The following is a 13563-nucleotide window of genomic DNA, read 5'->3' as shown; positions in this document are numbered from 1 at the left end:
ATGTTTTGGGACTCCCTCGCTCACAGAGTGGTGTTTCCCCAAGGGTGATTCTGGAGATGATTTAAATCAGTATAACGTGATTCTCGGCACTGTTCTTTCAATCCTGATTGGGTGCTAATTCATCTTTCATGCCTCTCTTGCCAATCTTCCTCTGTCCTTCTCCCCCCACCCCCCCTTATTTTTAATGAGAGAGAAAGCTCAGGCGACTAGCATCTAACGACTTTGTGTTGTTTCCCTTGTGTGTATTTGTTTATATATTTATTGAAATTTACAATTCTCTTTTGTTTACAGCGAATGATACTGGCTCTCCATTTATTTATTTGTTTGTTTATTAACATGTGGAAGTTCCCAGGCCAGGGATCAAGCCCGTGTCAGAACAGTGACCCGAGCCACAGCAGTGACAATGCCAGATTTTTTTTCAAGTGAATATTTTATTTTATTTTTATTTTTTTTTCCGTTTTTGGCTGCCCTGTGGCATATGGAGTTCCTGGGTCAGGGATCAGATCCAAGCAGCTGCGGCAACGCCAGGAATGGAACCTGTATTCCAATGCTCTAGAGACGCCACCAATCCCGTTGCACCACAGCGGGAACTCCTACAATGATGGGTTCTTTAACTGCTAAGCCACCAGGGAACTTCCTGGCTCCCCATTTATGATAGTGATAGAAAATCCTCTTAAAATAAAAATCCTTAAGTAATAAGGGTGAGTTTATTAAAATGAAAACAAGTCAGCCCCAGCAGAGGTGGGTGGACTGAATGTCTGAATGACCTGCCCCCGGGGCCCGCTGTGGTCGGCTGGTCTGGATGCTTACCTTCCTCAGGCAGTGTCTTCCCTTTCTGGCCACAACACCCTGTTCCCTTCCTGCCCTTTTCTTTTCTTTCTTTTCTTTTGTCTTTTTAAGGGCTGCACCTGCAGCATATGGAAGTTCCCAGGCTAGGAGTCGAATCAGAGCTACAGCTGCTGGCCTATGCCACAGCCACAGCCATGCAGGACCGAGCCCTGTCTGAGACCCACACCATAGTTCATGGCAACATTGGCTCCTTAACCCACTGAGCGAGGCCAGGGATCCAACCCACATCCTCATGGATACTAGTCGGGCCACGACAGGAACTCCTTTCTTTTTCAGTCATTCATCCCACTTGCACCTCTGGTGTCTCTGGCTTGCCAGTCTTCATACCAGGCTATGAAACCATCCTCCTTCATTGCCCACAACTCCTGAAGTTTCACTCCTCCATGGTGGAAGAGGGAAGGGAGGGGCTTCCTACCCCTCGCCCCATTTCAACTGGCCTCTTCCCTGGGATATATATTCCTGATCTAGCTAGTCTCCCTACTCTGGACATGAGGACCTATGGTTTATATTCATGCCTATACATGACTTGATAAGCTCAGTCTACCATCTGTGCCTGCCTTCCATGTGTCTATGAGGGTCTAGCTTCCCAGACTGTCACCCTCCGAGGACAGAGCTGGTCTCTACTGTACAGAGTGACCTCTCTACCATGGGTCTCCTGGTTTGCCCAGGAGAATGCCAGCTTATGCCCATCTTCTGTCACAATGATTAGCAGTGTCCCCCTTTTGCCCTCAGAAGTGTTGTGGTTTAGCTGATAATTTTTAAAGCCACTGTGCTACATATAATAGCATTTACCATGGAGCCACATGCCTTGAGGGGCCTATATGCTTCTGATCATGATGATGAGTATCTGTCTCTGTTGCATGAAAGTCTAAGTGCCTAAGACGTGGCAAGACACAGAGCATGTCTGCCATTTCAATTCTAAAAAAATCATAAGCAACAAGCCACAAACCTCCTATCTTTTTATCTCTTCCTCAAATGGTCCCTACCCAAGATCTATCATGGAGGGAAAGGCAGGCAGGATGGCAAGGAGACCTTGCTGTGCACAGATCCCTGCAAAGATGGTTCCTGGTAGGTGGGCCCTTGACCTTCTGCCCTAGGACTCTGAAAAGTTTTAATTCCCCTTTGAGGCTTGGCAGCTGGGAGGCATGCCCGGGCTACCTGGAAGCTGTACAGAACCGCAATGTTGATCTCCACCAGTGCTTGGTCTTTCCACAGGGAGGATGTCTTCCTCATGTCCAAGTTCATCTTCTTGGCCACTTCCTGAAAGCAGAAGGAAACACAGACTCACAGGCTGGGACACCTGTGGATTTCAGAGACTAAAGAGGGACAGAGCTAGTGTCGCTAATGAACTTCTTTTTTTTTTCAATAGTTTTTTTTTTTTTCCCTTTGGCTACACCCGTGGCATTTGGAAGTTCCCAGGCCAGGGATTGAACCTGTGCCACAGTGGTAACCAGAACCACAGCAGTGACAATGCCTGATCCTTAACCTGCTGAGCCACTAGGGAACTCCACTTGTGAACTTCTTAATCAATTAGTCAAAACTGATATGCAGATGAATTCACTTACTCATTCAACCTTTTAGTTTTTAAATCAGGCAACTACTGATAGCAAGAAGCTAGAAGGACTTGGCTGGCCTTTTTATTATTGACTTTACCTTCTAGTGGGGTAAAGAGACAGTTAATATTGTGATGAGTGCTAACTCCTAGGAAGAAAATAAGGCAAGGAGATGGGATAAAGAGGGATATGGGGACAGGATGAATTGAACGAGATAGTCAGGGAAGGACCACTGTGGCTGTGGCATACAGGTGAGACCCAAATGATGAGAAGCAAAACATTTGCAGATCTTGGGAGAGAATATTCTAGGCAGAGAGAACAGCACATGCAAAGATCCTGGGGTGGGATCAGGCTTATGCTGTCTGAGATACAGAAAGAAGGCCAGTGTATTAGGAAGGTTGGGAATTGGTGAGAAAGAGAGAGAGAGAGAGAGAGATAGAGAGACAGGACTATATTATGCAGGATGTGCTAAGGATTCAGGATTTTAATCCAAATATGATGAGGAGAGTCTTTGGAGGGTTTAAGGAGTGCATCACCTGTCCTCTCATCCTGTTCTGTCTCTCGAGTGGACACCAATTGGAAGCTAGTTATAATATCTGCCAAACCATCTGACAGATGAGGAAACTGAGGCTCAGAGAGCTACACACACTTGCCCACAGTCCACAGAGCCAGATGGCCTGGGGACTTGAACCCAGGGAGATGCATAATGCTCCAGGCCTTGGAGTGGCTCCCGAGCCAGCTGACTCCTTTGGCAAAACTACTTGGCAAAAACAACTCCTGACATTTACGTTACAGCTCCAGCTAAGGCAGGGGCTGATGTCAGGAGTGGGGGAAACCCAATAGCAAGTCCATTAATTAGAGCCTGGCTTCTCACTTCCTCTGTCAATTCTAGTCACTTGTGGGAACCTGGGTCTCATTATGGGGCTAGAATGTGACAATTTCCTAGGTTTGGGTAAATTGCTTCCCAGGCCCAGCTGTCAGCATTTGTACATAATGGCAGTTTGAATCTGAAGGCTGGGATGGGAGGGAGTCTCATTTGAGTCACCCAGTGACGACTCTTTGCAATCGAAATGTAAGCAGGGATCATGAAAGCAGACTTAATTCATTTTCTCTTTTGAGGTTGAGGCATTAGGTTCTGTTTGGGGTCTTTTAGTGGTGACACAAACACAGAGTAAGAAATTTGCTGCTTTACATAAATACAGATAAAATGAGTTATTTTATGAAAGAGGAGAGTGTGTCCTGCCAGACATGCTGCCATGGTTACTTCTACAGCATTATTTTGCTTAAAATAATAGAAATTAGTTGCAGGGAAAAAAATATGACTTTAAAAATTCTTAAATATGATGAGCCACATCTCTGGAAATTGCCTGGAAATGTTTTTTTCCTTTCCTGCCAGAAGTTTCTACAGATCAGTGGCTGCCCAGGAGAATCTTCTGGGGAGCTTTGAAAAATGCTGGTGCTCAGGCTCCACCCTGGAGCAACTTCATCTAAATCTTGGGGAGTGGGACTTGGGCCCTGATAAAATTTCCTAGGCAATTCCAATGTGTGGCAAAGCTGATGACCCCGGTTCTGTTTTCCAGGCTAATACTCAAGGAATTAAAAAAACATTAAGAAAAAATTGACATATAGTATTAAGGGAATTTAAGGTGGATAAGTATTGATTTGATATGATTTATATATCATAATACGATTACCACCAGTGGTGTGAGTTAACACCTCTAGCCAATCACATAATTGCCATTTCTTTTTTCTGGTGAGAATAATTAAGGTCTAATCTCTTAGCAGCTTTGAAATTTATAACACAGTATCACCATTGAATATCATCACTATGCCGTGCATTAGATTTCCAGGACTTATTTATCTACTAGGTGCAAGTTTGTACACTTAAAACGTCTTCTGCAGTTTCCCTGCCCCTGGCCCCTGATAACCACCACTCTACTCTCTGCTTTGAGGAGGTTGGCTTTTTTAGATTTCACATATAAGTGAAATCATACAGTATTTGTCTCTGACTTATTTAGCACAACACCTTCAAGGTCCAGCCAGGTTAATGCGGCTTTTAACAATATAAACCTAACTCTTGGTTCAGGGTTCAAATAAGTGCTGTGCTTTATTTACTGTGTGACGCAGGCTCAGTGCTTAACTTCTCTGTTTTTTTGGTGTCTTCTTCGGAAACAAGGCCAGCCACAGCAGACTGTTGCTAGAGACAACATTTGCTGACAAAACCACAGCAATCCTGATGCTTTCCCCAAAGCGGAGCTCCAGGGAGCGGTCCGCCCCAGCGCACTTGCTGTGGGAGATGAGGATGACTCAGCCAGGGAGGGAGTCAGACCCTCCACTGAGAAACGCACGTGGTGGGGAATCACTGCCAACCCACCCCCACCCCCCTTATTCTTCACAAAAGAGACCAAAAATGTCCCAAGTTCATGGGTTGTTCTGAAAAACTTCTGACAAGGTATGACGCTGGCAGGCAGTGCAGCAGAACGGTTGTGAACTTGGAAGCCAGAGTGGGTTCACATTTTAGCTCTACCACTCGAGAGCTGAGTGACCTTGAGCTGATCATTTCAACCCTCCAGAAGGCCTCCTGTGAGAGGGGGATTATCACACCTCAACAGTGGGGTGAGGATTAAATGAGCATGTAAAACATGCAAAGCACTTGGAGCAGTGCTGAGCACGTGTCCTATTAATGCCACGGAAGACTTTAGAAATGCCAGGGGGCTTCACCAGACCTGCAGGTTCTGTTTTAACCTCTTTCAGTTTCCCAGCCAGAGCTCTACTGTCGGGAGGGATGGCTGAACCCGCCCCCTCTGCCTTGTGCTTCCCCGTCATGATGACCAGGCAAGGACCTCACCTCCAGGATGTTGTATCGAGAGCTGTCACAGTAGTCACGGACGCCAATCTCCGTGCCCATGTACCAGCCGCTGAAGGGGCAGGCACTGAACTCCAGGCCGCCGATCTCCAGTAGCATGTTGGACACAGCGGGGAGGCCGTACCACTTCAGCCCAAGGTCCTTGAACCACTCAAACCTGCGGAGAGTAACACAGCCCAGCTCCCATGGGGCAGGAGCCTCACGGGAAGATAGTCTTGGTCTGGGGATGCTGAAATGCCAGCGACAGATTGGGACTTTGTCAGAACCTAACTCCTGAGTGCACACCAGACTTGAGGCATCCCAGCTTCCGTAGCTGGGGCCTGCAGTTTAGCATATTTCCAGGTGATGTGGATGGACAGCCAGGCCTGGGAACCTCTGCCTTGGGCTGCTGTTTATCTCCTAAACACACCCCGAAGGTGAATCTGGAGAGAGTGAGTCTCTAATCTCTGAGCTCAGGGCCTTTGCATGGCAGTTCCTTCCTCTTGGGGATCGTCTCTTTTCCTTCTGTGCCTGCCTAGCTCTTACCTGCCCTTTCATTCTCAGCTAAAATGCTGCTTACTCTGGGAAGCCATCCCTGATGCCCAGCCTGGGGTTGGGTCAGACAGCTTTATGCCTCTAGGTACCATAACATTTATTTTGCAGCATTTTGTTGAAATTAAGTGGTTATTTGGGTAATTGATCTCCCTCTTGAGAGCAAAAGCATCATGGAGGTGGGGAACAAGTCAGTGACAAAACCTAGCACAATGCCTGGCCCAGAGCGGGAATAATAAACAATTCTGAATTCTCGAATGAATGAATGAAGGCCAGGTTTCACCAGGGAGGCTGGGTGAGTTCCCAGACATGGGGCAGCATCAGGAGCCTCAGGACGTTTCTCCCTCTCCAGGGCAGGGACTAGGGTGAGGCAAACAAGGCACTAGTCTTGGGGAACCAACAAACCCAATAATCAAGATCAAAAACTATTAATTTATTTACACATTCTAAATTAATTCATTTTTAAATTTAAAAATAAAAAAAATCCATGATGAACAAAGTATCAAAACTTTATTATTTTTTTATTTTTTTGCTTTTTTGCTATTTCTTTGGGCTGCTCCCGCGGCATATGGAGGTTCCCAGGCTAGGGGTCCAATTGGAGCTGTAGCTGCCAGCCTACGCCAGAGCCACAGCAACGCAGGATCCGAGCCGAATCTGCAACCTACACCACAGCTCACGGCAATGCCAGATCGTTAACCCACTGAGCAAGGGCAGGGACCGAACCCGCAACCTCATGGTTCCTAGTCGGATTCGTTAACCACTGTGCCACGACGGGAAGTATCAAAACTTTAAATACAGGAGTTCCCATCGTGGCTCAGTGATTAATGAATCCGACTAGGAACCATGAGGTTGCGGGTTCAATCCCTGGCCTCGCTCAGTGGGTTAAGGATCCGTGAGCTGTGGTGTAGGTCACAGACGAGGCTTGGATCTGGTGTTGCTGTGGCTGTGGCATAGGCTGTTTGCTCCAATTCGACCCCTAACCTTGGGAACTTCCATATGTCACGGGTGTGCCCCTAGAAGAGATAAAACAAACAAACAAACAAAAACTTTAAATACAGAACCCTACTCGTATCACTTACCTCATTGCTTTACCCTGATCTCCACCCTGACCCAGATCTGATCTTTATTTAATATTCTGACATATTATGCATCATGGATTGATAAAGGTTAAGTCTGATTTTTAAAACTACTGTGTTAAAATAGAATTTATCTTGATGATTGAATTTTTTGGTGCTTCCCCCATGAGTTTTGTTCCTGAGGCCAGTGTTTCACTGTGGATTTCCTTTAGTCTCCAAATGTGTAAAGCCTGTTGCACTGCTGGCCACAGCCTTAGTAGCCCCATCACAGCTCCAAATTGTTTTTGAACTTGACCCATATCAGGTCACCTAGAATTTTAAATGGCTCCCTCTATTTAAAATGTGTGCCCACTGCTCTTTCAGCCCTTAGCGTTGGAAAAAGAGCAGGTCTGGGTTGATGGCTTAGGGAGATTTTTTAAAATTGAAGAATAGCTGATATACAATATTATATAAGCTACAGGTGTACAATAGAGTGATTCATCATTTTTAAAGGTTATAGGCCATTTACAGTTATTAGAAAATACTGGCTATATTCCCCATATCATAAAATATATACTCCATGGCATATGGAGGTTCCCAGGATAGGGGCTGAATTGGAGCTGTAGCTGCCAGCCTACATCACAGCCACAGCAATGCAGGATCTGAGCCACATCTGTGGCCTACACCACACCTCACAGCAATGCTGGATCCTTAACCAACTGAGCAAGGCCAGGGATTGAACCTGGGTCCTCGTGGATGCTAGTCAGATTAGTTTCCACTGAGACACAATGGTAACTCCTACTTTGAGTTTATTTTATACATAACAGTTTGTACCTCTTAATCTCCTGCCCCTGTACTGCCCTCCCCTCCTTCCCTCTCCCCAATGGCAACCACTAGTTTGTTTTCTGTATCTGTAGTTTGCTTCTTTTTTGTTATGTTGTACTTTTTAGATTCCATGTCTAAGTGATATCATACAGTATCTGTCTTTGTCTGATGTATAAGGAGGGAGACTGTGATTTGGAAAAGATGATGGTGCCTAGGCTGGTGCAGGAGGAATCACTGACCTTTAGGGAGCCCACCTTGCCCTGGCCCCATGGTGAGGATGGGAAAAAAGTCCTGCATTCAGCCTCTGTCTGGGCTGGAGAGAGAGCCAGGGAGCCTGGGGTTGGACAGAGAAGGGCACTGGGTAAATACACCCACCCTCCCTCACCCCACATCAGTCCCTCTTACTTGGGGTGTCTGATGGGCACTTCCAACACCAGCTCTGGAGGGATCTGGAAGAGCTCAGGGTCGTTGCCGTTGGCCTGGAGCAGGAGTGGCAGGACATCGAAGCGGCTCCTTGGGGGCTTCCAGCCCTGCTGGATACAGATCTGCAACAGGACCCTCCAGGTCAGGCCACTGTGCCCCAGACCCTCTAGATACAACAGCAGTGGGGGAGGGGCAGAGGTCCCAGCACCAGCAGCCCCTTCCTCTGGGGGCTCTGGGCCAGGCCACCTCTTTTACGAAGTTCTCTCTGACATCATCATGTAACTAGTACAGCTTCTCATGGTCTCATAGGACAGAAGGCACACCTGTCCTTTGGCACCTCACTTGGTTATGTTTTCTGGGTCCTCCTCGCCCACCGGGAACTCTCGGAGCTGTACAGGGCTGGGCACATGGTACCCACTGGCTCTGGAGGTGTTTGCATTGGATTCCCTGAGATACGAAGAAAATCTACTGTATTTGATGAGGGCGGATCTATCAGAATTACTGCATAAGAAGTTCTACAGAAAAATAAAGCAGTAATTTAAAATTTTCTAGCAGCTACATTTAAAAAAGTAAAAACAAAACCAAAAACAAACCTCAAAGCAAAACCAGGTGAAAATAATTCAAATAACATTCATTGAAAAGATTTTAATTTCAATAACATTTAATTATTAAATAATTATTAATTGTATCACTATATCAATTATATTAATATAGGAATTTATTATATTAAACAAAGTATCAATATTTGACTATAATAATGTTATCATTCTGCATTAACATATTAATACATTAATATAAATATATCAACATATTAATAATATTGTGTATTAATATATTAATATATTTGACATTAAAATTAAATATGCAATGTATATTTATTAATCCAATAAAATATAAACTATATCATATACCAGATGATTAAATAATGCCATTAACTTAGTAATGATAAATTATTAAATTATTAATATTATTAAAATATATTTCTTTTTTTTTTTTTTGTCTTTTTGCTATTTCTTGGGCCGCTCCAGAGGCATATGGAGTTTCCTAGGCTAGGGGTCCAATCAGAGCTGTAGCCGCCAGCCTATGCCAGAGCCACAGCAACTCGGGATCCGAGCCGCGTCTGCAACCTACACCACAGCTCACGGCAACGCCAGATCCTTAACCCACTGAGCAAGGGCAGGGACCGAACCCGCAACCTCATGGTTCCTAGTCGGATTTGTTAACCACTGCGCCACGACGGGAACTCCTAAAATATATTTCACACAAAATTTCTTGTACTTATTAATAATGTAAGAACAGATCAGCCCAAGATTATCCAGAATATTATTTCTTCAATAGGTAATCAAGATAAAAATTATTTTTTTATTTGTTTTTATAATTTTGTGTTTTTTTTATATGCATGAACATGTGTTTTCCTTTTTTACTTTCAACCATCCTGAGACACTCTGTTTTTATTTATTTATTTATTTATTTATTTATTTATTTATTTGTCTTTTTGCCTTTTCTAGGGCTGCTCCTGTGGCACACAGAGGTTCCCAGGCGAGGGGTCTAATCAGAGCTGTAGCCACTGGCCTATGCTACAGCCACAGCAATGCAGGATCTGAGCCGCGTCTGCAACCTACACCACAGCTCATGGCAACGCCGGATCCTTAACCCATTGAGCAAGGCCAGGGATCGAACCTGAAACCTCGTGATTCCTAGTCGGATTCATTAACCACTGAGCCATGCTGGGAACTCCAAGATAAAAATTATTTATGAGAGCTTTTCCACTCTTTTTTCATTCTGTCTCCAAGACTGTGTATTTTACACTTAGAGCAGGTCTCAATTTGGATTCACCACATTTCAAGTGGTCACGAGCTACATGCAGCCAGTGGCTGCTGTACCGGCCAGCGCAGGGTGAGGGGGTTTTGAAAGTTACAATTATGTGGTTATGTTTGGGGTGATTCCTTCTGCTGGGTTAGTAGAAAGAGGAAGCCCAGAAACAAGGGTTTAGGAGGACATGCCATGTCAGTGAGATTTCTGGAGACAGAAGGGGAGGAAGAAGCTGTGGCGTTTCTGTTCCAGTGGCCACAAGGACAAGGTCAGCCAAGTAGACAGTTAGGGCTCAGCCAAGTGGAGCAGAGAGTCTGGCTGAGTCTAAAATGGCACAGGTGTGACTCCTGGTCACCCTGGTTACAGCCCCCTCCTCAGGATAACATTTTTGTTTGTTTTTTTAACTTCTGCACCTGGGCTAGGGGTCGAGTCAGAGCAACAACTGCTGGCCTCCACCACAACCACAGCAACACTGGATCTGAGCCACATCTGTGACCCATGCTGCAGCTTGTGGCAACACTGGATCCTTAACCCACGGAGTGAGGCCAGGGATTGAACCTGCATCCTCACAGACACTAAGCTGGGTTCTTAACCTGCTGAACCACAATGGGAACTCCAGGATAAAAAGAGTTTTTTTTTTTTTTTTTGTCTTTTTGCTATTTCTTGGGCCGCTCCCGAGGCATATGGAGGTTCCCAGGCTAGGGGTCCAATCAGAGCTGTAGCCACCAGCCTATGCCAGAGCCACAGCAACGCGGGATCTGAGCCGCGTCTGCAACCTACACCACAGCTCACGGCAACGCCGGATCGTTAACCCACTGAGCAAGGGCAGGGACCGAACCCGCAACCTCATGGTTCCTAGTCGGATTCGTTAACCACTGCGCCACGATGGGAACTCCTAAAAACAGTTTAATAAGAAAAGCCTCCTGCAGGTGAAGTTAGCAGCCATGAGGGTGTGAGGCAGCCCCTGGCCTTGGCAGCTCCCTTCTGGAGAAGGTACGGGGGTGGAGTTTGAGGAGGGTTGTTGAGGAAAGAACAAAGATGAAGCAGAACGAAGCGGGTGACAAATAAAAGGGGCACCAGGCCCGTGTGCCTGAGATCATTCCAGGTGTGGGGTCTGCCTACGGCATCTCTTGTAGGCATAGTTGGTGGAAGCTTCCAGGCCTTACCCGTGCTACCTGTCTGGATGGCATCATCACCCAGGAGGAACCCTGAATGGGGGAAGGTGATGTTCATGTTCCTCGTAGCTTTTATGAATTGACTTGGCCTGCCAGCAATTGTTGCAGTGCTGGAGAGTTCAGTACATCCAGAGAGGTGTTGGGTGGCCAGCAATGTTGTATAGAGAAATGAATGAATGAATGAATGGTATGACATATTGCCCAAGATGACGGACACGGCTTCCATATTTCAACTCCTCTCCCCCCAGGGGGAGGCAGGAAATTTGGACTGTACTAGTTTTTCCTCTGCTCCTTTAGTAACCTTGGATGACCCAGTTGGCTTGATGAGACTCGGTCTACTCAACTGTGAAATGGGGCAATAGTGCTCATCATGAGGGTTGGGCAAGGTAATGGCATGAAAATGACCAAATGACCAGGTATAATGGAACTGGCTGGACTGGAGGCTGATCAGTGGAGCAGGAAGTCTGCAGATGAGGAACCTGCATCCTGCCGACTGCTCTCCCTATCATGACAATATTACTAAGACAAGTCTGTGGATACAGACATTTTGGGGGAATGAGAGCCCAGCTTGGGGCGGGTGGGGAGCACGCACCTCCGTGAACGCCACATTGGCTGGATCCCCCAGGATGGAGCCATCGGGCTGCTTGTAGCCGGCGTAGCGGATGAGCTGGGAGTTCCAGACTCGGAAGTCATGCTTGCCGTCAGTCCTCTGGGGAAATATGGTGATGGCAGATCTGCGGTGGAGAGAGGGGCACACGTCAGGATGGGGCTGGCACTTTGGGAGCCTCCTGGAGAAAGTATCACCCAGGCCAATGAATGCATGAGGTTCAGAATGGATCACATCTGTGCCCAGGTCCCCAGGGCCCATGGAGCAGCTGTTGGAAGGGGAGGGACCTTGCTCTGTCCCTCCAGTGGACCACTGGGTGAGGGTGGGTGGAGGATGGGAGGCCTGGTGCCAGCTCACTAAAGGAAGGAGAGTGCTTCTCTAACTGGAGACTTTCAAACAGTCTTGACTTGGGCCAGTTTTCCAGAAAGTTCCTTTGCAGCAGGTAATCCTCAGGGAAAAGACATCAGATCTGTTTCCTTTTAAGAACTTACCATTGATTTCCAGTTCTCATCTTTCTCTTACCACTGTCATTAATTAGTGCTCCATTTGCCCACCCCCTGTACCACACCAAAATCTACTGATTTACGATTAATAAGAAATCAACCTCCATTTGTACTCATATTTATTTACATTAAAAGAAAACTGGAGATTGCCCCCGGCCTTGCCCACCTAAATGGGCCACTGTGTTATTAAATTGTAGAAAAACGTCATTGTCTGAAGCACACACCTTGCTGGAGCCCTGCTTTCTTTTTGCTAAGAGCAGTCTGGAGAGGTGTTAATGATGTCTTTCTCCTTGGGGCACCATCAGAAGGATGGAAAAAAGTGGTAAGGAGAATAACTTTTTCATGAAGTGGTTCAATGTTATCTCCTGCCCGGAGCTCCTGTCACCTTGGACCCATCAGTTCCATCCATGGACCAAACCCCAGGCTGTGGAAACATCCTGGCTTGTGTCAACATGAGGATGACATTGCAGGTCTCTTCCATGCTCACTGGTCTGCTCCCATACACAACCTGCTGCCTCCCTTGGCTGGAATCCTTTTCTGCTGTCATGGACCCAAATTCAAGGTTTGACTCAAGCTCACTTTCTCCACACAACAGCCTCTGTCTTGTCTAGTTGTCAGGGCCTCCTTTCTGAGAACATTTAGGTTTCACCATCTGTACAAGGCAATATCACATTTAATACTGCAGGGAGTGGGGCACTGCACCTGCGGGTGAGTCTAGAACCCAGGCTGAAGGTGAAAGTCATATAAAGCCAAAGATGCTCTTAAGAATCTCCTGGCAAAGGCGCCATATTGGAGATGAACACAGAATGAGTCAAACCGTCAGCCTCTCCCTCCAGCATTAAAGCACATGGCTGTTTCTTTGGTTGAGCAGCCGATAAAATGCATTTGTATTTGTTTATGTATATTTAAGAAGCATGTTTAGAAACAGCAGAATCACACACGGTGGGGTGGGATGCTTACTCTGTCTGTGGGAATGAGACCAATGGAAGACATAGAAGGGATTTATGCCTCCCGTCTCCCAAGTCTTCTAAGCATAATGTCACTGAATGGCAGGTCGAATGTCCTATACTGTTTGATGAGTTTCTCTCTCCCTCCCTTCATCTCCCTTGCCTGCCTTCCTCCCTTATGTTTAGATTATTTCAATACAGTATACATTGTCATATGCCCTCTCATTGTTTAAAAAAGAAACAAAAAAAAATAAAAAAGAAACAGTTGAATATTTCATTCATAGAAGATCTCATCTAGGACCTCCTCCCAAGAGAGAATTATAAAAAGGGGCACTGCATAGCCCCACCCATGTCACCTCATCGCAGCACCATTTGAAAACTACCCAAATAACCCATAAGTTCCTTAAGTTAGTACCT

General features: G+C 46.1%; 1 protein-coding gene across 2 annotated transcripts in view; it reads right to left on the bottom strand.

Annotated features, from left to right (window-relative positions):
* The window catches only part of NOS1 (nitric oxide synthase 1), a 93466-nt gene that overhangs the window by 42161 nt on the left and 37742 nt on the right, over positions 1–13563 (bottom strand). For both annotated transcript variants that reach the window (XM_047761856.1, XM_047761855.1), the window contains 4 exons: positions 11682–11823; positions 8085–8224; positions 5251–5425; positions 2008–2109 (listed from right to left, as the gene is read on the bottom strand). In XM_047761856.1, coding sequence (XP_047617812.1) covers positions 2008–2109; positions 5251–5425; positions 8085–8224; positions 11682–11823 — 559 coding nt within the window. The remainder of the gene's footprint in view (positions 1–2007; positions 2110–5250; positions 5426–8084; positions 8225–11681; positions 11824–13563) is intronic.

This window comes from Phacochoerus africanus, chromosome 15 (assembly GCF_016906955.1).
Source record: "Phacochoerus africanus isolate WHEZ1 chromosome 15, ROS_Pafr_v1, whole genome shotgun sequence".
Lineage (NCBI taxonomy): Eukaryota > Metazoa > Chordata > Mammalia > Artiodactyla > Suidae > Phacochoerus > Phacochoerus africanus.
The sequence above is the reverse complement of the archived record's forward strand: the minus strand, read 5'-3'. Positions and strand labels throughout refer to the sequence as shown.